Below are 23,318 nucleotides of genomic sequence, written 5' to 3' on the forward strand. Positions count from 1 at the left end.
TCCATAATGATCAACTCGCTCTTGCCACGCCTCGATATACAACCCCAGACCATTATCGATATCTCAGCCTTCACATGTTCGCCGTTATGGACTGTATCTTTCTTGAAATGGTCCTCCGGAAGGCAAAAGACCCAACATAGGGGGTGCGGCCGGTTCTGGACGCTTGATTCATCGGAAAACTCGATGTCCTATACGATGAGCGATTAGCGGGGTAAAGCAGGGCTATAGCACAGTTAGACTAGCAATCAATTGCTCGATTTTAGGAAGCCAGTACCTTGCGAATTCGAGCCGTTTACGGGCTCCCTCTTCCGTTAATTGGATCTTCTTACGCATACGCCATTTGCGGTATTATTTGGACCCCCGGAGCGCGGGTTTGACGGTCGACTTGGACGGGGTGCCTTGGTCAATTGTATAGTCGACGGTTGAGGGCGAGCATCCGACCTCACGCGCAATGGCTCGCTTAGACATTAGGCCCGCGTCAACCATTGCAATGATTGCGGATCGCTGTTCTGGCGTAAGATCTGCATGCTTACGCCGATTGCCGCTAATTTCACCCAAAATTGAGCGTTCCATCATCAAGATTAATGAAGATATTGATCATCTAAGATCTAGAGTCGTTTTGACGCGTCTCGTGGTTGTTAGGGCCTGTACACGATTTGACCGGATTACTCTGACCCCACACAAGTAAGATGCTACAAATTGTACAGCGGGACGTCGCTCCTTTATCGGATGTGGACCGGTATTTCGACTCTGGAGTTGCGCAAGTCGATACGGATCATGATGAACAATGACTCTTTAAGTGGTGGGCACGACATGTTGCAGAATATCTGGTCATGAGCGCGGCAGCACGGGATTATCTCGCGATTCTGACATCCAGTGTGGCAGTCGAACGACTCTTCAGCGGAGGGCGGGATATGCTGGATATACGGAGGCATTCTCTAACTGCTGGAACTATGAGGATGCTCGTATTGTTGGATTCCCATTACTCTTCATGTAAATAGTTATAAATAGTCGATTTTACCTCTTGGCGGATCAGACGGATATCCGCGAATAATCAGATCTATATCCGTATCCGCAACGATTTGACAGATAATTATCCGGATAGGCCATATCCACGAATGCTCCGCGATATCCGTGTATCCGTGCCGAGCTCTAGATGCTCTCTATCTTTATGCTGCCCGCTCTCCTTTTAAACGCTGCATATCGCCTTCTAAGACCCTGATTTTGCTGCGCAACCCAGCGATGGTCTCTCGCAACTCTCCACAATACTCTCCTTTGCATGTGCAAGTCTTTTCCGTGCTGGCCTCGTAACTGGCATCGTTGCCAATGGGGACGCAGTTATCCTCAATTTCATCCCTTTCATAGTACAATGCATCAGTTGGGCTGGCAGCATTTGACCGTCCACCACCGGTAGTCAATGACGCGAAAGGTGGCGTATCTTGCGAAGACATGCGTGGAGACTGCCCTGATGACGTGCGACGGTATTTATGTGTGCGGTTGGATCTTCTCTGGAGAAAAGACGTGTGACGAGTATACCCGGTTTCAGGATCTGAGTCAAGGTCAGTGAGCCAGAGGTCGTCGGATACAGGAGGAGCTTCTGGAGGACACGCGTCACGGCCGTTATGGAAAGAGACGGTGGTTGACTGCGGTCTGGAAGGAGGTAGAGTTGGCACCAGAGGGCTGTTTCTAGAGCTACTGGCCTGTGAGACCCGTCGTTCAATGTACGGAGCGAAGAGAGATCGACTACTGCCCTCGCCAGCACCGGCACGCCTTAAATCGGCGAGGATATTGCTAGTCTTCGAGCTCACACTCGATCCAGAGGGCTGGCTGCTTCCCGAGCTGACATATCTGCCCGGTACGCGGTACGCGAGGGTCCGCTTGCGATTGACCTTGTGAGGTGGCTTGAGGGGAGAGCCCTTCGCAGGTGTATTTCTGATGGGAGAGGGGATGGGAGAATACTTCAGGTTTGTACCATTTCCGGTAGCTGGACCAAGCGCTATTCGATCGGCATTACTTTGGCTCGGCTCGTCTTCGTCCAAAAATGTGGTGCTCGAGATCCGTGGACGCGGACGGGCGCGGCTGCTTCGTTTCGGAGGCGATTTCGATTTACGCCGGACGACCTCGCCTTTAACGGGCGAGAAGAGGTCCATGTAATGGTTCCCTGGCATAGGAGGAAGTAAAGCGTGCATGTTCGCACTGGTAGTGTGTTTGATTGTTGTATTCGGTTCTGGTAACCCAGTGGTTTCGTCTTCTAATCCAGCTGGTGCGGCTGCCTGGAGCTGATGACAGCCAGGAAAGGGGTTCGAAGATGTATGGGAGCCAGTCGGGGACCGTACTATAGTTCCGAAGCTTTTCGTGTTTTCCGGAGCAACCGTAATGTCGACTATTTCTTCCGCCATGTTCTGAGCACGTCGTGCCGATCCTGGAGGAACCTTTGCTGACTCCCCCTGGATCCATTCCACATCGATGATCCTGCCGCCATCAGGGTTGATGACCTTCTCACAAAGACAGTGTCCATCTGAACTGAACAGCAACACCTTCCCATCTTGTCGCCCGACAGCAATCACCATCTTTTCTTGAGACACTCCATCACCGATGGTCCTCGAGCCTGTTCTCCGAGTCGAAGCTGCCAAGTGCCTTTTCTCGTCCCACTTCTCCGGGAGGAGTGACAGCGACGTCCCCGGTCCCTGCACATGCCAGGTCTTCAATATCTTCCCACCGTAATCGAAATTCACTATCCTGCATTTTCCATCGCAGCCGACCGTTACCGCACGACTCCGATGCCCCGGTAAGAACTTCACGCCCACGATACCGGAGAGCGCACTCCCATGCCGTGCGACAGTGTGCAGCTGGGCAAACCGGCCAATCTCTCCTCCACGTCCTTGCTTGGCTATATGAGACTGCGCGGATGCGCGGGCATCCATGCGGACTAACCGGGAAGCGTCATATGCCGCCAACGAGCCGTCTTTGAAGGAAAGGAGGAACACCTGCGGCCGCTCAGGGTGGAATGACGCGGTGGAAACCGGAGTATCTGATACACCGGGCTGAAATAGGAAAGGCCGTCCTCCAAGGAGTAGGTTCTGCAGGTATATCGTCGGCGGAGACTCGGATGCCGATAGCAGGAGCTGGGAATTCCGCGACAGCGCGAGGACGGTCGGCGGGGACGGATGGGTATGCGCAGGGGCCAGCAATCGCGACTCCTGGATTGAATAGCACTCCACCGCATTATGAAGATTCGTCGTGAAGTAAAGCTGTCTTGAATTTTCCGCAAATTCTAGTAGACGGATATTGCCCTGCCCAACTATTAGTCAAACTGGCCTTTCTAGTTATGATAATGTGCTCGACATGCCTCTATCCCTTTTGGCCGATAACTGCGCTCCGTCTGCAATACCAGTGACTGGCCGTCAGCGACCGCAAGCGTCCCACTTCCATCTCGCACTTCCTTGGCCGCGAAGATCCCCGAAGATTCGGATTGGAAGATGCTGTTGATGCCATCGCTGTCCCAGGAGAGCACGTTCCGCTGCGTGGTGATGACAAGGTGGGCATTCGAAGGGAACTGGAAGGCTGACCGGGGGTCGGCGTGGTCGGGCGAAGGGTCGCCATGCGCAATGCGCGAGGATGGCATGAATTGTCGAGGCTCAAGGAGGTCATATATGGTAGGGGCTGCTCATTGGAAATGTACTGCATAGGCTACGCAACTTAAAACTTGATGTTGGAGGAGTTCGCATTTGTTGTTAAACAGAGGTTGGCAGGGGATCAATGAAGTACGAGTCATGGATAAGGTATCGGGAGGGGTCCGACGAGTCAGTCAGACCTCTCCCATTTAATGGTACGGAGAATGACGGTCAATGGCACTATCAATTGGGGGCACTAGGTACTGATGATCCTCCATGGAGGATTATCGAGTGCCAGACTTATGCTTGGTCCTAATTACTAGGCTCCTGTTCAACCACTTTTCACACTTGCATGGTTCTCACTCATCCAGTCAGGTACGATTTTCATTCTATAAGTGACGAAAGCAAAAAGTTGAGGATTTCGCTCTGGATAGGACGATTGAAAAAAAAAAGGAATGATCAATTTTGATATGGATTCACCGTATGGCCCCTTTGACCATTAAATATCCTGCCTGCCCCTTCCTTTCAGCGTCACACGGTGTCAGCGAACGGTCCTCCATTGCGGCAGAGGTATAGGAGATTCGACCAGTCATGCATCTGGAACAAACGGATGACACAGATGATGCAGATGATCAGGTCTAAGTCTTGGACGTATGCGATAGGCGTGCCTCAATGCAGTGCCTCCGTGGCTCTTATGTGTCGGCACGTTAAATCTATCCGGCTCCTCGTAAGGTACTGATCTGGCTGGCATCGAAGTTGAAGCATCCGGATGGAACGCGATTTGTTCAACAGCCTATAGCCGTGGGCAGTGCGTAAACGCCCTGAAGCGAAAATGGTCCATTCGAATAAAGTGTTTCGGATCCGAGACAACACATGTTGCCTCTTTCGGGGCGCGATTAACTGGGATCCCAAAGCAATTGTCGTCCACCGCGACCGGTACGTCCGGTGGGACGCGGTCGTGCATATGATTCGGGGTCGATCGGCTTGGTCAAATCCGTGGGAGCAGGGGGCCCGGAACGAGAATGTGGACGAGACGAGAATCCACTGTGATTCCGTCCTGCTCCGCGACCGCCGCGGCCACCGCGAGATGGCTGGGGCGCGCGAACAAATGCGTTCGGATCGAAAACGCGGGTATTATTGCCGTTGGATTGTTGCGATTTCGGCCGTTTGAAGAGCACGACCTCTTCATCGTCATCGACGGCTGGCTCCATTTTCGCGGGCACTTTCGGTTTTGCGGGAGTTCGTGGCAGTTTGTTCTCCTTCTTGTACAAGGCGAGACGGTTCTTGTAGTCTCGATCCTCCCGACCGATGACTTCGCGAAGCTGTTCAAGGCGCTTGGCGCGGATGCCGAAGCGCTGTGCGAAGTGAATCTTTTGTGCATCGTTGGTAAGCAGGATGTAGTTCGCGAGCGCTTCGTCGGGGTTGCTTTCTCTGTGGATGCGCCAGAGGGCGTGGTTGAAGAGGGGTCGGAGGCGATATGGGATGGTCGACTTGTAGTTGTACTTGCGAGGCGTCACTGTTCGCTTTGGGATGTCCGCATCCGCCAATGGTGACACTGAGTCGTGCTTCGTTGGCGCCTCCTGGTGAGGTGAGGCATATTGGACCTCTGGGCTCGTGGAGGAATACTGGGACTTGATTGAAGGCGTCTTCGAGCGCTGGCCTGCGCTCAAGACAGAGCTATCGTACTCCTGCTCAGACACGCCATCAAGTCTCAGGCCGTCCACATCCGATGTGAGCACGTCCGAGTCATAATCTTCTTCCTCAGTTGAGAGGAGCGTTTGCGGCAGCAGGAAATTCTCCACTTCCGACCATCGTTCGAATACTTCGAATCCACCTGATTGTGTCAGCCCCCGAAACCTCAACACATCTGCAGCCCAGTTGTACCTTGTAGTTGGACGGAGCCCGATGTTTGCACAGAGGGAGCGGAAGTGATCTCGTCGAGCCAAACGAGGGTATCCTTAGCGGCGACCGCAATCCTACCGTTCTTCTTCTTCAGCTGGTCGAGAATTCCCAATGCTGTCACTGTCAGTTAGCGAAACGCACGGCCATCATCAGCCAGCGAGCGTACTGTGAAGTGGCACATAGAGTCGGATTGCGCCGATGCTGATCCATCGCTGTATTCCATCTCGAGTGCCTTTCTTGACGCCGGCAAGTAGAGCGGTATCATCGACGATGCAATTGAAGACCTTACGCTCGGGGAGTTTTACATCCATGATGAGGTGCGGGTGAGATCTTCCGTCGTGTGGTGTCCGAAGGCGGTCGAGGTCGAGCGGGGAAGTGTTATCGCGGTGTTCTGCGAACAATGAGTTTTCGAGCCGAAGAAGCGATACGAGCGAATATTGGTTTCCATACCGTTGTTCTTCTGGGAAATAATTCGAATATTCACTGGCTCGCATTGTCTATCGCAAAGCGAGCGTGTAGGAACCGTTCAGCGCAGGCTGTCAGCGCCGACGGAGTGAAACGGTGCAAGAAGCGCTTCGCTCATTGTTCCCGAGATGTTGATGAGAGACTTAGAAGGATAAACGCCGGTCATAGTCTGACGGGCAAGGTGAAAGTTGGTAAATTCACTGAGGTGGTCGTTGTGTGGGTGAACCGGAAGATTTCACCATCAAGGGCTGGTGGTGGAACTCCCCAACCAGAATGCCATCATCAGCAGCGATATTCGGTCAGGTGTGGTGGGGGATGTGTACCGCACCAAACAAGCCCTGCACAATATGATATTAGGATTCCATTCGTCCGACTTAATCGATCATATATCCTTGATATTTATACACAAAGTACCCAGGCGGCCAGGCTGCAAGAAATAAGAATGTTACCTATTCAGAGTGTCTTTCCCATTGCAAGATCCCACAGCCTTGTTTCCCGTACCAAGACCTGTAGTGGTCCATACCATTGCGGCTATGCGCACCATCATCCTCATTCAGAGTTCAGCAGCATCTGCTGAAAGGCTGGAAGAATAATCTCGAAACATGATAGGGCTTAACCTCGATTCTCCAACCTTTCGGCCTCATTGATGTCTGGCATCCATCCTGTAGGCCTTTCTGCTCCCCTCACAACGAGCCCGTACAAGGACTTCTCGACCTTCTCCACACATGTTTGCATCACTCCCATCTTCTTTCGAACCTGGTTCTCGAGCCACGACTTCCTCGGAACATCTAGTGCCTCTAGAGCGACTCGGAGCTGTCGGAGGTCCGAGAGGACATTCCCTTCCTGCTCATTATCTCCGACATCATCTCCGGCACCATCGTCTACATCCATCCGATCGGAATGCTGCAGCGTGTTCTTGCTAGTCGATCGTCGAGGTTTTGATCGGGCTGGAAGTTTTCCTGTCGATGCCATTGCCGTAATACAGAATCTCATCAATTCGCCGACCATATCGAATATGCCCAGGATGTAGTCGTCGACGGTTAATGTGATCTTGTTTGCCCCTTCGACCAAGGAGTTGAGGCTGGACACCGCCGTTTCATAAGGGATCAAAGCTTGGTTCTCGAGATAGTATTGGAAGGATAATGCCTCCATAAACTCCTGATGGCCTCCTGATATATTTGATTGATATCGATAGGCATTGAGTCCTTGGAGGTCTGAACAGATACCATTGTATTGGGCCTTGATATTGTCCAGGTGCGGGTCAATGGTCTTCTTGATTGGGGGAGAGATCGGTTGGTCCAATTCCCGTGTTCTTCAATCGTCAGACTGTATCTCAAACGGAGAGATAAAGACTGCCGCTGTAGAGGCATACCTTTGTAATGAGAATATACTAAGTTCAGTGTCAGCGCCTGTACCAGGGCTTAGAGAAAGGCAACATCTTACATCTTCTTACTCGCTGCAGTAACATCTCTGGAAGCTTTAATCACTCGTTCTCGGCGCGCATGGTGCTCGTCTAGTTCGACTCTGAATGTCTCGAACATGGACTGGAATGGGCCGTCAGATGTTGAATCCATGCCGGCTTCGTCACGCGATCGCTTGTTCGACATGGAAAGTGCCTGAAACAATTTGCTTTACTGAAGGATGTAGAAATGAGAAACCCGGGATTTAATTGATCGTAAACGCTCCGAGATGAAATGAATCTGTTGGAGAAACCGAATCAAGCTCACGAGGAACTGATGTATTCACGTGTGGCGCTCGATAGAGAGCTGGAGTGCCACCTCAGGTGGTTCAACAGTATGGCCTGGAGCCGATTTTCTCCCAAACACCTGACCACGGTTGCAATTGTTGAATTCAATGCTGATAGTATGAACAGTACCTTCGAGAGATGGCCGACCTCAAACGAAACAATTCCAGACAAGGAGGTGGATACGATACGGGAGGCCTCAGGCAGCCTTGACCTTATTTCAACGTCAACAGAACTCGGTTCTTTTTCTATTATTTCTTTCGAGTATCGACATCTTTGGGTGGGAATACTGTATATCGACACCTATATAAGCGGTGTAGAATCATTCATCCGAAGGATAAGTAGCATCTAGCTGCAAGATCCAGCCACTGGGCTTGCAGTGTCTCTGTGGAACTAACCCTCTGGTATGGCACAATGAAGCCTTGGGTTGTTTAAGTCACCTTCCTTTGTCTCAGTCCCTCCAGCTTTCAAGATGTTCATGCATTGCTGTTAAGATTATGCAAGGAGAGTGGAATGGCGCCTGGAATGTTTGAAAGCGTTGTTGCCGCTCGACAATATGCTCAATCAATCGGAATCACCAAGGACTTTGCTCATGAGAGAATCTCTGAGGCTCGATATCTCCCGTCTCCCTCGGAACGCGAACTTCAAATGCCAATTAATGGGCCCACATTCGACGAGCTATGCAGCAATGGTACCCTCAAGGAACGCATATCCTGGGACAAAGACTCCCTTGCAATGTTCAGAGACTCGATTCATCAACCAGATCAACCCAGCGAAATGATCCTTTCGCGACCTCAGCACAGCATCTTTCAGCAATTGATGTTTGAGTTGCCCTTACTAACAACCGACAATGACCATGATATGCTATGTTTTTCCAGAAAAACGGATCCGGCCTTCTCGGAACTCGATTACCCACGGCGACCGAAGGATGACTGCCAGGATATGCCTGAAGACATCGATCCGGAGTCCAAGGCGAAGCAGACGGTTTCGAAGATTATGAATGAGAAGTTGGTGGTCGACAAAACTGATTTTCTTGCATTGAGAACATATGTCAGCAAGGAGCCCTGGAGGCCAAATGAGGAACCTTTCGATGTCCAGCGATCAACCATGGTAAGAGGGAATCAAGGTTAATTCAATGACCAGCTAACATGTGGTTAAAAGGGATTGAAAAGCCCTCTAACTCCGCCACTCTTGCCGCTCAGTCGATCCCCTTCGCCATATGTACCGTCATCTCCTGCACGCGATGTCCCCATTCCGTCTGAGCATAGCACCAATTCTGCGGCAGAAGATGCGCGAATGATTGAGGAGCAGATTCTGCTGAACGACACGATCCTTCCAATGACGCCTGAGAATCAATTTCTCAAGTTCAAAGCCTCGAAGGCAAATGATGGACCTGAAGAGCTGGACTGTGATCCATCATCTTTCGGGCTCTTAAGCTCTCCGGCTGCGAAAAGAACGAGAAACGACTTATTGATGGAAGTACCTCTGACTCCTGGATTCTCCTCAGAACGATCACCAAAGAGACTCAAACAGATCACTCTTGCAGACGTCGTTCCTAACCCAGATTTGAAGTTGCCGTCAGCAGCGATAAGTCCTATGGTCGCTTCTGACGAATCACCATTTGAAGCAATTCTGAACGAGCAATTTCAATCCATAGCCGACGATGCGAAAAGGATGACTGAAAATGAGCGGCTTATCGAAGCCGATTCGACGAATAGGATGTCCGTTCCCATAGTTCACGATGGGAAGCACTGTGCCCCTTGGGAGGAGTACGGCCTGCGCAGTTGCAGAACAGGCGAAGCTTCCGAGCTTGCTGCACAATCGAAGCTGCTCAAAAGCATCCAAAAACAAGCTCCTGAGGTGTTGAATCCTTGGCACGGTGCACATCTCACGGAGACAAGGCTGAAATGGATACCATTTCTAGGCAGAGCCTCAAAAGTGACAATCGACGAGGGAATCACTAGCAAAGTGAATATTGAGAACTACTTGCGACAGCTAACGCTTGGTTCTGCCTGTACGAGCGAAGAGTGTACCTGGAAACCAGAAGTGCCAAGTTTGCTTGCAATGAGCTGGGGAGATGAAAACGTCTTGGATCGTTGCCAATGGGCTGCAGAAGATGACATCAATTGTCTGACATCGCAACGTAAAGTGGAACTTGATGGACGCCATCAGGACCATGACAGCAGGAAAGGTATCGACAATGTCGGAAAGTCTGCTACGGGAACGGATCGTCGGAACTCCGGGATTCGAAATTCTCAAAAGAACATGAAAACTACGATACACTCGATGTCTACGAGAAACTCCGCCAATAATTATTTCCAGTCACTTGGGGTCTCCATCCCGATCTCTGCAGCTGAAGTAGAAGCTCAAAGTTCGCCGAAAACGCGTGGTGGCGATGCGTGGCCACTGGGTTTTCAAGAGGATGAAAACAGAGCGTTTCATGGGGATAGCGAGCTGGGTTATCAGTCACTGCACGATCCCCCTACTCCTTCGGAGCCTCGCGCTGTCATCGTTTCATCAATCCTCTTGTCAAAGCGAGGCCTAGTTCGTTCGATCCGAACCCTTTATCCGTCTCTGGTCATGGTCCAGCGCGATTGGTCCTCACACTTGACCTTGCTTGACCGCGACCTTCTCTCCTCATCGTCACCAGTTCGGCTCTCCGACGAAGCCGACATAATCTATGGTGCAAATAGAGCCGTGATTCTATCCACTGTGCTTGAGATCAGTCAACGAGCGTTGCCCGGCGCCGAGCTTACTAGCCGGGAATCTGGCATCCATGGTCGGATCTCAAGAGTAGCTACCCGATATGCCGAAGGTGAGCTTGTGGTTCTAGTGCATGAGACGATCCACACTCGGTCGACCAACGAGCCCCAGGAGCTGGTTCGGTTGCGGAAATGGGCAGTGCAAGAGCAGAGAGGCATTGGTACTCGGATTTCCATTGCCTGGATCTGCGGAAGCAATGATGACGATACCGCCAGAGCGATAATAGGCGAGGTAATCAAGACTAATGATGATTGTCGAAACATACCTATCCGGAAATTGGAAGAAGAATCAGAGGTAAGAGCAGCTTAATCTGTTATTGAATTTAGGAAGTACTTATCGCACACCAGGGAGAACTCGTCCTTCGTCGTGCCGGAATCAACGCCCTTGCCGCTCTCTCCATCCTGAACATCCTACAAGAACGCGATACGACATGCGCGTCGGACGACATTGCTCTCGACACACTAGCACGAATGGGCCATCACGAACGCCTACGTGTCTTCGGTCACCTCGTCGGCGCCCAGGCACTAGACAAACTGAGACTATATTTCGGATAAAAAGCAGACGTAGGACCACCCATATTCTAAACGCACAGGAAAATGACCGACCTTTCCAACCACATAAATCGTAGACTCCTAGAAACAAGTGCTCTAATCCGCGGACGACGCCGAAAACCTAAATCCCCGGAACCCTCCCCCCTAGCCCAGCATGCGCGTGGTACGAACACCCACCTACGGCCAACTTTTCCCACACCTTCCGCTGCGCGTTGTCGACGGACAAGCCGTTGTCCTGCCAGTCGACTCGGGAGCGCGACTTCGTCCCGCAGGTACAATAATCGTTGTGATGGTTGCTGAGGAAATTCGGTTCCGAGAGTAACTGTGGGTCGGACGAGTGGTCGTTCGCAGGAAGCGGTGTATGATTAGTCAGGAATGCTGCGTTCGATGGCCCTGGAGCGTGGTGGTGGGGGATATCGGGTGTGGTCGTGAGGGTTGGGAACGAGAGCCCGTGCTCCTCTTCGTCCAGAGGGTCGCTCTCCGTGTCGTAATGTACGCTGGAATTCTCGTCGTCAATGCCGTTGCTCTGATCGTCAGTTTCATACGAATCGTTATCATAATCGTCATCCGTGAGCTCGTCGTCGGTGCTGTCATCCGAGCTGACCAACATCCACCCATTGGGCGCAAATATTCCATTGCCCCATGTACCCAGATCGTCCTCCGGGTCGCTGATGTCAAAGCCGCGATGGGTCGCATCCCAATTATGCGCATAGTCGATGCGCCGGAGCGAACACCATTTGAGATGCTCCATATTACAGCGAAGGTACTGTAGAATGAACTCCCACTTCGTATCGTCAGACTTCGTATCGAATGGCTGTTTGTCGCGCTGCCTGAATTGATCCTCGTATGTCGGGGTGTAAGATGGCGTGTAGGATGGTGTGATGCCCGCTGATCCCTGCACCACTTCATCCAGCTGTTGGCGAGGCCTCATGAGCAGCACATCGCGGAGTCGAAGACCCTTCAGACGTGGATGTCGAGCCGCGAAGTCGCGAATCTCATGCGAGTGCAATTTCCAACTCTGGATCCCAAACGCGATGAGGTCGGGCCACGTTACATTATGAAATACTGACTCTAGGGCTATCGTGAGCGGCCTTGTCGAGGGAAACCCCAGATGTATGGCGCGCATCGCCGTCGCTGCGTGGAAGAAGTTCTTGAATAGTTTCGAAAGGTGCTCGATCTTGGCATCCAAATCCAATGGGAAATGCACGGGTTGTCCGTTCGGCACATCGGGAGTCGAAGTGACGTCGGTTGCGTCGAAGTGCAATTCAAGACTGGTCAGTCGACTCAGTAACTGCCCAAGATCTTCGGGGACGCTCATGTTGGTCGGGTCTTCGCCAACATATTGAGACAGAGAGATGGCACTTTGCGGACTCAGCATCGGACTGCTCAGTGTTGAACACGGGTTCTTTGTTGCGATCAGAGCCGCGCCAATGGTCTGCGTTGAGTGCGAGCAGGCTTCTGCCCAACGTAGACCGATGTTCAATTGGGGATGCGCAGTCTGTCCATGGATGCCGTTGAGCCCATTGGGCGGTCCGTTGATTCCTAAAGGTGGCCCGTTTTGAGCACTCCGGAGTCGAGCCATGAGGTTCCGATCGACCTGATCCTGAACGCGCAATATTTGGATCTGCTGCAGGCTCCTAAAGTTATCCATTGCCGTACGAAGCACATACTCGTCTCGTCTGGAGTCAATGATGTTCCGTTGCTCCTTTAGTCTCGTCAAAAACGGTTCGGTTGCGATGTCACCTAGATCAAAGACGTTCCCTGCGCCATCCACTTGGGTTGCGAGGGATGAGCGCGATAATTCAGAGCTTGGGTTGGAAGAATCTAACAGAGAACATTTAGTCTCATGGTTGTGATAATCGCATTATCTGCGTCAGGGAAAGTGAATGCATTACACACCGAATACATAGAAGTATGGGACCATATAACTGAACTTGATGACATGTTTGGCGACATTAGGGCTCCGCGCAATGGCTTCCAGGCGATTGAAACCCGCTACGGTGAACCTGGTCGTCACACGGGCATACTGACGGACCGCACCTAGTTCGGAGAAGCGCCTACAAGTGAGCCGAAATGCAGCTAATGTAGTAAGCGCATCGGGCTCCCGTGGCGGCGGGTGACTGAACGACTCCTGCGACAGGTATGCTCGCTTATCGAGCTCGATAAGCCGGGGGCGGTCTGATGCAAGAAAGTCCAAGATGTGGTCCAAAAGCTCCGTCGACAGCCGTAGGACGGGCGCTGGATCGTCATGGTTATCCAGAGCTTCGAGAGCGCGATCCTTCATATTGAATCAAGTGTAGGTCAATCAAGTCCAGACCATGGATCCAGGGATATCACCAGGAGTTGGAGATATTCTGAAGCGAGTGACTGGGAGAGGACCAAAATCGGAGGAAATAGGCAATCCAGCGAGGAAGCAAACTCGAGGTCCGAATCGAATCTTTCGTTGCGGGGAAGAAAACCGTCACGATGATCGAGTTCCGCGGAAGGGTTGTAATAATCGATACTCGAGATCAGTCGGAAAGCCCGTGGAACCGCCGCGCAAACAGCGCTGATGCCAATGTTGTACAAAATCTCGGTAGGGCACAAACCATGCTATGTGGCATAGCGACCTGACACTGTCGGAATCACTGTCATCTCAAGACACTGAAACAAAATCGCACAGTCCGGGCCCGATGCTGCTGGTGGGACCAAAAGATTCTCGTCAGCGGCTGGATCAGTGCAGACACCAGATTCGAAGGTTGGAAACAAGGCAAATCTTACAAAGAAGCTAGCCTCCCGAACATGTCATACTTTCAGGTGGACATTCGCAACGTGGAAGCTCCGTTGCCAGGATCCCCTTAGGCACAGGAGGCACAGCTATGTGTATGGGCAACAACGGAGGGCGAGAATCGGGGCAATCAGACAGACGACACGTGTTGGTGGCGTTCCCAATGGCCCAGCGTCGCAAACGGACATTAAACTCCTGGCCTTCTCAGTTGCTCGAGAAAATGGACAAGAAAGCAAGGTCAAGTGGGAGAGGGTCGAGAAGAGGGGAAGATGGCTCCCGTGCGAACTGATGCTAGGCACGGAGAGGGGATAAAGAGGTGTTGAGATTCGATTTGCAGGCCTTTCGCGTGCCAATCAGGACAATGCCTCTAATCACATGATTGTTCCCGTATGCGTGTATGAGCGGGAGGGCCTGGCCGTTCCGCAAGAGCCACTGGACAAAGAGTCTTGGATGAATTTGAGTGGTGCAGTACATCAACGTACAGACAGGGGTTTCATCCAACGGGGAACAGCCGGTGGATGGGCCGAGAGGGATAGTGTGATGTCGTCGTGCCAGCGCCGGGTTGCTGCTAGACCGGTTAGAGATGCATCGATCCGCTAGAATGGACAGCGATGAGCGAACGAGAGGATTTCACGGGCCATTGCCTCTGGAGGGCGCAAAAGGATGGGAATGCGAGGAGTTGATGACGAATTTGTTGAAGAAGAAACATGCCCTCGACCCCTCAGTCCCCTGCAAGACCGTAACTGTATGGCGGGGATCGTCGCCCGAGATGGGCCACGCGGGTTGATCGACTGACCTTAATCCATCCTCTTAATTCCGATGCCAGCCATTTGTGAGCGATTTGACCGCCGTTATCGTCCTCCATCTTCACTCCATCCCACCACCTGCGAGGGGATATTGGCCGTTGCTTGCTTTTTAGCATCCACGAATGGTGGTGGCCGAAACCGCGAATTCCAGCTCTTGACCTCTCCGATCCCGTCGCCCCAAGCCGCGAAGGATATATTTTTCGGAAAGCAGTGCAGCAGCACGTCATGCACTTCCACCCAAACTTGCAGATACTATTGCTCAGAACTAACGGGTTGGCTGCATATGCCAGTCTGATTCCCGTGGTGCCATCGTCTCTCTCGATTTCCAGGTGAGCCGTCCCAAGTGAGCCGTCCCAGGTAATCATTCTTCATTCTTGAGAGACGGTGAGCGGTCGCCGAATGGGCCGGCGGCGAGCATTTTGCTGCTCCCTGGCTGCACCGCTTCCGTGGCAGCTTCTTCTCCAATCGTGAGAGTTGGCTAAGGATGCTTTGGTGGACTGGGGTCGCCTTGGGCGGCATGGTCGATTGTAGATTGGGTGCTGATTGGCTATAAAGATGCGCATCCGCTGATAGTCCGATGATGAGAGATCGATGTGTCGGATGGAGGACAATGGCAATCTCATCAATTACATGGCTCCACGAGAACTATTGGAGATTTGCAGGAATCGTTGTGCTGGTGACTGACGGGTGTGAAACGTGACAAGTTTGACATCTAATCGGATACGTAAACAGCTTCAACTTGTCACTGGTGGTTGCACAGTACCGTATTCGGTGCTGTATTATTAAATAATAGGTCATTTAGGTGCTGTATCAAGTCCCCTCTATAAGGAATGGTCTGGTCTGGTCGGCCGAACTCGCTTATTGCGGCCTTGTCGCCCGAGGAAGTGGTAATTGTTGCCTTAGACTGCATTTCCTGCATTCCCATGCTTCCCCGATGCTTTGATTCCCAGCTGTTGAGCGTCGGCACATCCTTCAGTTCCATCCAGAACATCCTCCTGCGAGGCTAAGGATGTAGGTACTCAACCAAAGTACCACCATGCAACTTCGTGTACGCTTATGTCCCGACTCCACAGTGAAACGAGAACTCTCGAATGCCTCGGCCGCCCCCATTCAACAGTCCATCCCAGCCAGATGACATACCGCATTGCTCCTCTTGCTCGCTCTGTTGGGAAAGATACACCATGCCACCACCTATTTCGGCAACTCAGCATCGTATCTAGTGGAATGACCGATCAATTGTGTGCGTTCCCATCCCAGCTACTGTAGGCTATACCTTGCTCCTCCCCCTCGTCGCCCTCTCCTTTCGTATCTCGGTGCTACTCAGCTTCCCCTCAAAGCTCGCCCGCATATCTCTCCCGCTCGCATCCTTATGTCGCCCATCATCTTCAACCTCCCCCGAGTCCAACACATCCACCTCGAGCACCTCCATGTCCGCCCACCCCTTCTCCCGTCGTTTCTGGTTGACGGCCGCACCTCCCGACCGCGTCTCGGCAGAGATCACCAGCACGCTCACGCCCGGCTCGGTGATTGTGGGACCGAAAGGATCGCCGATCTCCACGAGTTTCAAGGTGATGTCTCCAGCGGGTTGGGCTGCGTGGGTTGGGGCGACGAGAGTGACGTTCCATGCGTGGCCGTTCGGTCCGGGTTGATTGATATGTTGGACGTGTAAATCGCTGGGCGACTCCGATAAGAGCGATGCTGGTGATGTCGGCCGATAGTCCATGATGCCGATGAGGAACCGTTCCACCGCGACCCGTCGGGCATCCCAGCTCTGTAATAGCTCTGCGTACTTCTTGTTCGCCAGCAGCGCATCATTAGTGATGCCGATCGTAACGCTCCTCTCGGTCTGTTGATCGGTATCGAGCTCGTCGACCATGAACGCGGTCATGGTCAGTAGAAGCTTGTGTCCGATATGAATATGATCGAATGTTCCCCCAACAACGGACGCATAGTGCTTCCGTCGTTCGCCCAACCCAACTCTTGGAGCCTCCGCTTCACCCGTGGATGCAACTTGTACTATCCCCCCCCCAACTCTTCTCACGGCAAATCTGGAGAGCTCCCTCCTCTTCTCAACAAACCGGCGCAATATCGTCTCTCCATCCTCGCCATCAACTCCCCAAACCACTTCCCACCGCCTTCCACTGCGCGCCAGAGTCTCCAACTCCACCACTACCCCAACCTCCCCAAACCACCCACCCTGATCCCTCGGCCCCGTTCGTCTCGGCTCCGCAACCAGCAATATCCGCACATCCACTCCCCCCTGCCCCTCCCCATCGCCATCCACATCCGGATTGATATCCACCCCTTCCTGTGCCGCAGCCACCACGATCAGCTTGTAGAGCCCCGCCACCGCATCCTGCGTCTGCCGATACAGCACCGAGCGTGGCGTCCGCGACGCGCCGTAGAGGAAGGGGAGGGGTAGCGCGATGTCGAGAGTGGAGGTGCGGGATGGGGAGTTGACAGAGCGGAGGACTGATTTGAGGGACGTCTCGTAGGTGGCGCGGAGAGACTGGAAACTTGGTGGTTGAGGGGGAGGGGGGAGGAGGAGTATGGAGTCGCGTGCGGGGAAGGCTGGGGCCATTGGATTGTGGTGGGGACCGCTTCACGATTTCGGGTTGATTTAAATCGTGAGGTCGACTTGCGTGCCCTCTTTTACGTTTAGGCGAGGACTATGGCTGTTGAATAACCACAATCAAGATATTCTGTTCTTTGTTTACACAGTACAAACTGAAGACCGAAAGATTGGCTGGATCCTCGGCCCGTTCACATCACCCCGCGGATTGGGGGAGCCGGGAGACTCCTTGGGATGACTAAGAACCTCTTCTGTCTCTCCGAACACTACTTCATGATATCTATTTCATGATATCTACTAACTAGTATATATCGATAATTAATTCAATTAGTAATTGGTCGATGACGTTTGACACGGGCTAATATGATATGGTGAGAATGCGATGTTCATTTAAGGTTTCAAGTCTAAGAGTACGGCTAAACTTCAGTAGAGCTTCTGGCATTGACATATACTATCTGAGAGAGGTAGAGACTGAACGCGTTTTTAAGAGAAGGATATTCAAGTCATTATTTCCCCTCCGTTCTTCAACATGTCCAAACTCTCTCCCGCCCTTCGGACATTGATCAACGCGCCCCATGCCCGACCAAACATCATCCCCGCCCCGTCCCATATCCGCTCCGTTTACGAAGACATTGCGCGCGATGCGGCGCGAAAAAACGTGGGTCGGCCATCGTGGCTGGCGCTTGCAGTGAGTCTCCGTGTTTCAATATATGCAGTTCCGCATGTGGTTGGGCTGTTGGGGCTAAGAGGGGCTGCGCGATGGTAGACCGCGGCGACCATGACGATGAACTCCCCTGAGAGTTTGACCGCACTGTTCGAAGTGGCGACGGAGCAGTCGCCGAGCTCCGTAAAGGATAAAGTCAACACCGCGGAGTTCATGCGGGAAGTCGGTCTTAAATGCATATCCTTCAATGGAGTAAGTCTCCTCATACTGTCGATTAATCGACGCGGTGGACGCATTTAAAGGACGTTCTCTAACCGAGTCCTAGATTCCACGGACAATTAACTTACTAAACTACTTCCACGACTTCCTCCCGGACCAAATCTTATCTCAAATGACCACGTCGTCTTCCCGCACCCCAACGTCTTCCAACATCGAGCAGATTCGCGCGCGAGGCCTTGCCCTCTGGTCCAGCATCTACGCCGAGCTCGACAAGAGGCTCCTCGACAAGCTTGCTGCCTCCCATCCGGACCTCCCCGTCCACATCATCAACAGCCACTACGGAGCCCTGCTGAACGACCCGCCCTTGGAAGGTAGAGCCGGCCTCGGGCGCGTGGGACGAATGGCCACGTCCATCGTTGCAATTGCGGCATTGAGAGCACAGGGAGGAGTGGCGCCGCAGGTGATTAGCCACCTGTTTGGACTTCGGAAAGGGTGGGTTGATGGGACGTGGAAGGGTGACTTGCAGTTAGCGGGGGAAGGGGATAAAGCGGAGGCAGAGAGGCGGACGAAAGGGGTCGAGTGGCTGGCGAGTGATGAGGGCAATATCTGGGTGTTGGATCGCGTGGATCAAGTCGTGAAGGCGATTCGAGATACCCCAAGTGGTAGTCAACCGCGGCCACGTTTGTGAAACCATCGATTTATGCACAAGCCATCTAAACATCTAGTTATACTTCTAATTTGCTAGACGCTCCAAGTAGCAACAGGGAGCGCAAGTGAGCTCCCAAGCGTTGGTATTGCTACGCGTTTCGCGATGATCAACACCATTTTACACGTGTCACAGGCTATGGATGTTTGCGCTTTGGAAATACGCGTATTGACGGATGTATTTGGGAACTTCTTAATGAATAGAATATTGCAATGAGCTTGGAAGGTCGAACTGGGCAGTCTCAAAGGTTGGTCTATGACAAGGATCTGGCCAATCACAGCGCGCGATTTTGAACTCCCATCAAAGTCGTCACTCCAACCCGCAGCTTGAATTATTTCCCTTCACATACTGCTTCACTTCCAATACCCTTATTACAACAAATAAGATTTCCGTCGCTGCGAAAAGTCAACCGAATAATCCCTCCGGGTTGAAACCATGGCCGACGTCGACGTCCTCATCAAAACATCCGCGAAGCGTACCCGCGAACTCTTCGCCTCAGACTTCGCATCCACCTCCCAACTCGCCTCCTCCCTTCCCACCCCCTACTCCGTCGCTCCCATCATCCCTAGCGCACAAGAGCAAGCCGACAAGCTCTCCATCACCTCGAGAATACGGTCCGAATATGCCAATGCGAAAGAACTCCCTCCCGCGCTCGCCGCGAAGCAAGCCAGCGCTGCATCAGTCCGAAGAAAGAAGCCGAAGACGCAGGCTGGCGAGGGCGTGCCGTCGGACCCCAAAATGGCGCAGATGATCGAGGGGATTACGGAGCGGGACGAGAAGGTATCGGGGAGCGCGTCGAACGCGTTGATAGTGAGGCAAGGCGGCAACCGACCGAATATCGCGGGTGGTTTACCGACCCGGGACGCGCCGTCGTCGAGCTTGATTCGGCGGGAGAATATCCGTCAACCGAAACCGGAGTGGCATGCGCCGTGGAAGCTAAAGCGCGTGGTGTCGGGGCATCTGGGATGGGTGCGGGCGCTGGCGGTGGAGCCGGGCAACAAGTGGTTCTGTTCGGGGGCGGGGGATCGGACGATCAAGTTATGGGATCTGGCGAGCGGGACGCTGAAGCTCACGTTGACGGGGCATATTTCGACGGTGCGCGGGCTGGCGGTATCGCCGAGACATCCGTATCTGTTCTCGTGCGGAGAGGACAAGAAGGTGCTGAACTGGGACCTGGAGACGAATAAGGTGATCCGCCACTTCCACGGGCATCTCAGCGGCGTCTATACCCTCGCGCTCCATCCGACCCTCGACGTTCTCATCACCGGCGGACGAGATGGCGTGGCACGAGTATGGGACATGCGCAGCCGCTCGAACATCCACGTGCTCTCCGGCCACAAGGGCACGGTCTCCAACATCCAAGCGCAAGAAGCCGACCCCCAGATCATCACCTCTTCGCTCGACTCGACCGTCCGCCTCTGGGATCTCGCGGCTGGGAAAACCATGGGCGTCCTGACGCACCACAAGAAAGGTGTGCGCGCCCTTACCACGCACCCCGAGGAATTCACCTTCGCCAGCGCCAGCACCGGCAGCATCAAGCAGTGGAAGTGTCCCGAGGGCGCGTTCATGCAGAACTTTGAGGCGCCAAACTGCGTCATCAATACGCTGGCCGTCAACCAGGACAACGTGATGGTCGCGGGCGGCGACGACGGGTCCATGTCGTTCTTCGATTGGAAGACGGGCCATCGGTTTCAGTCTGAGGACAGCATCGCGCAGCCGGGATCGTTGGCGGCGGAGGCGGGGATCATGTGCGCGACGTTCGACCGGACGGGGGCGCGGTTGATTACGGGTGAGGCGGATAAGACGATTAAAGTGTGGGCGCCCGATACGACGGCGACGGAGGAGACGCATCCGATGGACTGGACGCCGACGTTGGGGAGGCAGAAGTTCTGATTCCATCATGGGCTTTCGGGCAGACGAATTCATATTTGGCAAAATCGGCGTCGCAGGAACAGCGCTTCGGGTATATTTGGGGCTCAGGATTGATGAACTGTATACAACTAGCCCATCCAACATCCAACAATAGGCCAAGGGGCTTATTCACTTGTACACTAAGATACCCGATTCTGAAACAATCCACCACCATCCAGATTTAAAAACCAAACCCCCTCACCTCCTCATCGTTATGCAACGCCAACTTAATCTCCTCATCCCCCACCCCCAACCGTATCCTTCCCACCCTCTCCCCCCGCTTCGCCTCCAAACCCACGATCCCCGCCTCCAACAACTCGTTCGCGGCGTACTTTATCCCATGCATCCGCGCCGCCTTCCCATTCCTATCCGGCTTCTCCAGCTGCCGCGGCCGCCCCCCTCGCTTCCAGTTCGGCCCCTCGTCGTCCGGCTCGAACCGCTCCTCCGCCAACAAATACTTGTCGACGGGCGCCACTTGGTTCATGAGCCCGAGATTGCGCGCTTCGTCGAGCACGTCGCCGAGCACGGCTTCGTTGATCCCCGTCCGCCGAATGCGCGCCAGCAGCGCGGCGAGGAACACCTTCGCGGCGAGGGGCAGCGAGCGGAGGTATTGTTGCAGCGGACTGCTGGTGGCTTCGCTGATGGCTTGCTTGATCGTCGCGATGGTGACAATCGCCGTTTTCGTCGCTGCCGCGGTGTGTTTCTTCAATGGCGAGCCACCTACGGCGCTGCCGTTCGTCTCCCTGCCTCGTTTCCGGCCCGTCTTACTGGGTGTATCCGGCGCTTCGGAGTCGTCCTCCTGCACCCGCGCCAGCTGCTCTGCCTCTGCGAGCTCGACCGCCCGCCGGCAGATATCCAGCGCCCGTCGCGCGTCGCCGCTCACCGCCGCGACCTTCCGCGACGCGAACTGGATGGCGTCCGGGTGCACGATCTTCCCCGGGACGTTCGCGAGGCGCGACTCGACGATCTGCATGAGCTGATCGTGGGTGTACCCCTTGAAGGTGATCCGATGCAGGCCGAGGCGGCTGCTGATCTTGTTACTTAGGGTCCGCTCCGGAAGGTCCATCGTGTTGGCGACGGCGAGGACGATGAGCCGGCTGTGGCGTAGGCCGGGCCAGTTAAAGAAATTGTACATGACGCTCTGGTTCTTCGTGACGAGTTGGTCGAGCTCGTCCATGAGCACGACGCACGGGACGCGTCGCGGGCTGGGACTGCTGAATTCTCGCTCGAGCAGCTCCAACGCATGAGACGGGCTGACTCGGTCGCCTCGCAGCGCCTCCCAGAGAAGCGCATACGATTGGTGCGGATCGGTCACTTTCATACCGTTGATCTCCACGAATATGAAGTCGTCGAGCTCCTCGGCGAGCACCGACGCATTGAGTTGGGCGACCACTTCCCGAACCGTCGCCGTCTTTCCGGTGCCCGGCGTTCCGGCGATGTAGATGCAGGACCCGGTGCCTTCAGTGATGGCTTTCTCGAGATGGGTGTACACTTCGGCGAATTCCTCTTCGCGGCAGGGGAGGGAGGCGGGGACGGAGGAGACGTGCAGTTGGTTGCGGGCGAGTTGGAAGGGGGAGGAGAGGACGTGGGGGGAGAGGACGCGGGTTCCCAAGGGAGTGAATTCAAGGGGTCGCTTGATGACGATTCGCTTGGATCCGGGGGTGAATAGTTTGCGAGGTGTCAGTTCCTTCTTTCTGGAGCCTGGCGTGCTGAGATCCGTGTTCTTCTTCCTCCTCTTAGGGGTTCGAGGATCGTGGTCATCTCCATCGTGATCCACAACGAATTCGTCGAGATCGTGCTCTGCTTTTCCTTTGCCCCTTGTACGGGTCGCCTTGGTCTGGCTCTGAATTACGTGGATTAGGTCGCCGATATCTGTTGCACCCTTGTAGATATCTTCCCATACGAACTCTTCCGTGTATGTCGCTGTCCGAGTGTTGCACCCTCGACGACAGACGAACACTTTGCCGTATTCTTTCGCATTTCGTGGGATTTTGCCAGTAGGATATCGCTTATCGTATGCGCTTTTCGACAGGACGGTAGCTTTGCCATTGATCGTACTGAGAGGATTGTCGTCCCATGACGGAGTGAGGTAGATTTCATTCTGGACCTTGTTAGATTGCCTCGACCGCTGGAGAGGGATACTGCTTACCTCGAGCGCATCCGTCCTTCTCTTCAATTTATTCCTTATCTCCTTCGGCGTGGAAAACCACATGAAATTTGCCATCTTCTCGTCCTCCTCTTCATCATAATGGAGGTCGCAAATGAGCCCAACCCACGCCTCGTTCCCCTCGGCTTTCAGCAACACCATATCGCCCACGAAGCACTCAAACTGGCCCATCCGCGCTCCGATGATTTCCGGTCCATCATCGATCGCCGAATGCTTTCGCTTCCGCGGGTTGTCCCGCTTGTCATCATCATCCTTCGACTCGCCGTATATCCATTCCCAGGGGTAGTCTTCGACGCCCAACTCATCGTCAGAATCTTCGCGGACGACACTCCCGCCCTGCAGGAATTGCTTGACCTTTTCGATCTTGCTCCGTTTTGGTTTTGGTGCCATTTTTGATGGTGTGGTGGCTTTGGAAGTGGGTAACGTAGGCTGCAATTAACACTATTGTTGAAAATTTCCGGATGTCG

The 23,318-nt window shown here is 53.6% G+C and overlaps 11 protein-coding genes across 11 annotated transcripts; 4 read left to right on the forward strand and 7 right to left on the reverse strand.

The window, feature by feature from the left end:
* Positions 1-277: 277 nt before the first annotated feature.
* Positions 278-704, reverse strand: P152DRAFT_14864 (uncharacterized protein). Its single transcript, XM_033673915.1, has one exon. The coding sequence runs from the start codon at positions 574-576 to the stop codon at positions 349-351; it is 228 nt and encodes a 75-aa protein (XP_033538933.1). The 5' UTR covers positions 577-704; the 3' UTR covers positions 278-348.
* Positions 705-981: 277 nt separating this feature from the next.
* On the reverse strand, positions 982-3,687 carry P152DRAFT_453883 (uncharacterized protein). Its single transcript, XM_033678472.1, has 2 exons — positions 3,350-3,687; positions 982-3,293 (listed from the first exon to the last, which is right to left on the reverse strand). The coding sequence occupies exons 1-2, from the start codon at positions 3,623-3,625 to the stop codon at positions 1,170-1,172; spliced, it is 2,400 nt and encodes a 799-aa protein (XP_033538934.1). The 5' UTR covers positions 3,626-3,687; the 3' UTR covers positions 982-1,169.
* Positions 3,688-4,296: 609 nt separating this feature from the next.
* Positions 4,297-6,239, reverse strand: P152DRAFT_14908 (uncharacterized protein). Its single transcript, XM_033673917.1, has 4 exons — positions 5,967-6,239; positions 5,683-5,907; positions 5,499-5,630; positions 4,297-5,448 (listed from the first exon to the last, which is right to left on the reverse strand). Exons 2-4 carry the CDS (start codon positions 5,825-5,827, stop codon positions 4,511-4,513), a joined length of 1,215 nt encoding a protein of 404 aa, XP_033538935.1. The 5' UTR covers positions 5,828-5,907; positions 5,967-6,239; the 3' UTR covers positions 4,297-4,510.
* P152DRAFT_14931 (uncharacterized protein) lies at positions 5,543-6,823 on the forward strand. The gene has a single exon (XM_033673918.1). It carries the CDS (start codon positions 5,917-5,919, stop codon positions 6,556-6,558), a length of 642 nt encoding a protein of 213 aa, XP_033538936.1. The 5' UTR covers positions 5,543-5,916; the 3' UTR covers positions 6,559-6,823.
* Positions 6,349-7,841, reverse strand: P152DRAFT_453885 (Translin). The gene is made up of 3 exons (XM_033678473.1): positions 7,425-7,841; positions 7,354-7,371; positions 6,349-7,293 (listed from the first exon to the last, which is right to left on the reverse strand). Exons 1-3 carry the CDS (start codon positions 7,586-7,588, stop codon positions 6,594-6,596), a joined length of 882 nt encoding a protein of 293 aa, XP_033538937.1. The 5' UTR covers positions 7,589-7,841; the 3' UTR covers positions 6,349-6,593.
* A 317-nt stretch (positions 7,842-8,158) lies between these two features.
* Positions 8,159-11,101, forward strand: P152DRAFT_14934 (uncharacterized protein). The gene is made up of 3 exons (XM_033673919.1): positions 8,159-8,835; positions 8,887-10,782; positions 10,836-11,101. Exons 1-3 carry the CDS (start codon positions 8,239-8,241, stop codon positions 11,040-11,042), a joined length of 2,700 nt encoding a protein of 899 aa, XP_033538938.1. The 5' UTR covers positions 8,159-8,238; the 3' UTR covers positions 11,043-11,101.
* On the reverse strand, positions 10,845-13,711 carry P152DRAFT_453887 (uncharacterized protein). The gene is made up of 2 exons (XM_033678474.1): positions 12,939-13,711; positions 10,845-12,863 (listed from the first exon to the last, which is right to left on the reverse strand). Exons 1-2 carry the CDS (start codon positions 13,321-13,323, stop codon positions 11,161-11,163), a joined length of 2,088 nt encoding a protein of 695 aa, XP_033538939.1. The 5' UTR covers positions 13,324-13,711; the 3' UTR covers positions 10,845-11,160.
* Positions 13,712-15,380: 1,669 nt separating this feature from the next.
* P152DRAFT_453890 (uncharacterized protein) lies at positions 15,381-17,330 on the reverse strand. The gene has a single exon (XM_033678475.1). It carries the CDS (start codon positions 17,191-17,193, stop codon positions 15,880-15,882), a length of 1,314 nt encoding a protein of 437 aa, XP_033538940.1. The 5' UTR covers positions 17,194-17,330; the 3' UTR covers positions 15,381-15,879.
* Positions 17,281-18,755, forward strand: P152DRAFT_504607 (uncharacterized protein; the record flags this gene model as incomplete). Its single annotated transcript, XM_033682382.1, has 5 exons — positions 17,281-17,555; positions 17,615-17,872; positions 17,951-18,100; positions 18,174-18,592; positions 18,629-18,755. The coding sequence occupies exons 2-5, from the start codon at positions 17,714-17,716 to the stop codon at positions 18,753-18,755; spliced, it is 855 nt and encodes a 284-aa protein (XP_033538941.1). The 5' UTR covers positions 17,281-17,555; positions 17,615-17,713.
* Positions 18,756-19,129: 374 nt separating this feature from the next.
* P152DRAFT_453892 (pre-mRNA-splicing factor prp46) lies at positions 19,130-20,867 on the forward strand. The gene has a single exon (XM_033678476.1). It carries the CDS (start codon positions 19,209-19,211, stop codon positions 20,664-20,666), a length of 1,458 nt encoding a protein of 485 aa, XP_033538942.1. The 5' UTR covers positions 19,130-19,208; the 3' UTR covers positions 20,667-20,867.
* Positions 20,866-23,276, reverse strand: P152DRAFT_427042 (P-loop containing nucleoside triphosphate hydrolase protein; the record flags this gene model as incomplete). The annotated part of the gene is made up of 2 exons (XM_033677287.1): positions 22,834-23,276; positions 20,866-22,785 (listed from the first exon to the last, which is right to left on the reverse strand). The coding sequence occupies exons 1-2, from the start codon at positions 23,239-23,241 to the stop codon at positions 20,866-20,868; spliced, it is 2,328 nt and encodes a 775-aa protein (XP_033538943.1). The 5' UTR covers positions 23,242-23,276.
* Positions 23,277-23,318: the final 42 nt, after the last annotated feature.

Source organism: Eremomyces bilateralis (genome assembly GCF_010015585.1).
Source record: "Eremomyces bilateralis CBS 781.70 unplaced genomic scaffold P152scaffold_1, whole genome shotgun sequence".
Classification (NCBI taxonomy): Eukaryota; Fungi; Ascomycota; class Dothideomycetes; order Eremomycetales; family Eremomycetaceae; genus Eremomyces; species Eremomyces bilateralis.

Excerpts from the sequence above, each read along its gene's own strand:
- P152DRAFT_14864 (XM_033673915.1), bottom strand. The coding sequence starts at position 576 with ATGATGGAACGCTCAATTTTGGGTGAAATTAGCGGCAATCGGCGTAAG.
- P152DRAFT_453883 (XM_033678472.1), bottom strand. The coding sequence starts at position 3,625 with ATGCCATCCTCGCGCATTGCGCATGGCGACCCTTCGCCCGACCACGCC. Across the intron at positions 3,294-3,349 it reads ATCGGCCAAAAGGGATAGAG|GGCAATATCCGTCTACTAGA; the intron begins GCATGTCGAGCA and ends ATAGTTGGGCAG.
- P152DRAFT_14908 (XM_033673917.1), bottom strand. The coding sequence starts at position 5,827 with ATGGATGTAAAACTCCCCGAGCGTAAGGTCTTCAATTGCATCGTCGAT. Across the intron at positions 5,631-5,682 it reads ACTCTATGTGCCACTTCACA|CATTGGGAATTCTCGACCAG; the intron begins GTACGCTCGCTG and ends TGACAGTGACAG. Across the intron at positions 5,449-5,498 it reads GGGCTCCGTCCAACTACAAG|GTGGATTCGAAGTATTCGAA; the intron begins GTACAACTGGGC and ends TGACACAATCAG.
- P152DRAFT_14931 (XM_033673918.1), top strand. The coding sequence starts at position 5,917 with ATGAGTTTTCGAGCCGAAGAAGCGATACGAGCGAATATTGGTTTCCAT.
- P152DRAFT_453885 (XM_033678473.1), bottom strand. The coding sequence starts at position 7,588 with ATGTCGAACAAGCGATCGCGTGACGAAGCCGGCATGGATTCAACATCT.
- P152DRAFT_14934 (XM_033673919.1), top strand. The coding sequence starts at position 8,239 with ATGGCGCCTGGAATGTTTGAAAGCGTTGTTGCCGCTCGACAATATGCT. Across the intron at positions 8,836-8,886 it reads ATGTCCAGCGATCAACCATG|GGATTGAAAAGCCCTCTAAC; the intron begins GTAAGAGGGAAT and ends TGTGGTTAAAAG. Across the intron at positions 10,783-10,835 it reads AATTGGAAGAAGAATCAGAG|GGAGAACTCGTCCTTCGTCG; the intron begins GTAAGAGCAGCT and ends ATCGCACACCAG.
- P152DRAFT_453887 (XM_033678474.1), bottom strand. The coding sequence starts at position 13,323 with ATGAAGGATCGCGCTCTCGAAGCTCTGGATAACCATGACGATCCAGCG. Across the intron at positions 12,864-12,938 it reads CCCATACTTCTATGTATTCG|ATTCTTCCAACCCAAGCTCT; the intron begins GTGTGTAATGCA and ends GTTCTCTGTTAG.
- P152DRAFT_453890 (XM_033678475.1), bottom strand. The coding sequence starts at position 17,193 with ATGGCCCCAGCCTTCCCCGCACGCGACTCCATACTCCTCCTCCCCCCT.
- P152DRAFT_453892 (XM_033678476.1), top strand. The coding sequence starts at position 19,209 with ATGGCCGACGTCGACGTCCTCATCAAAACATCCGCGAAGCGTACCCGC.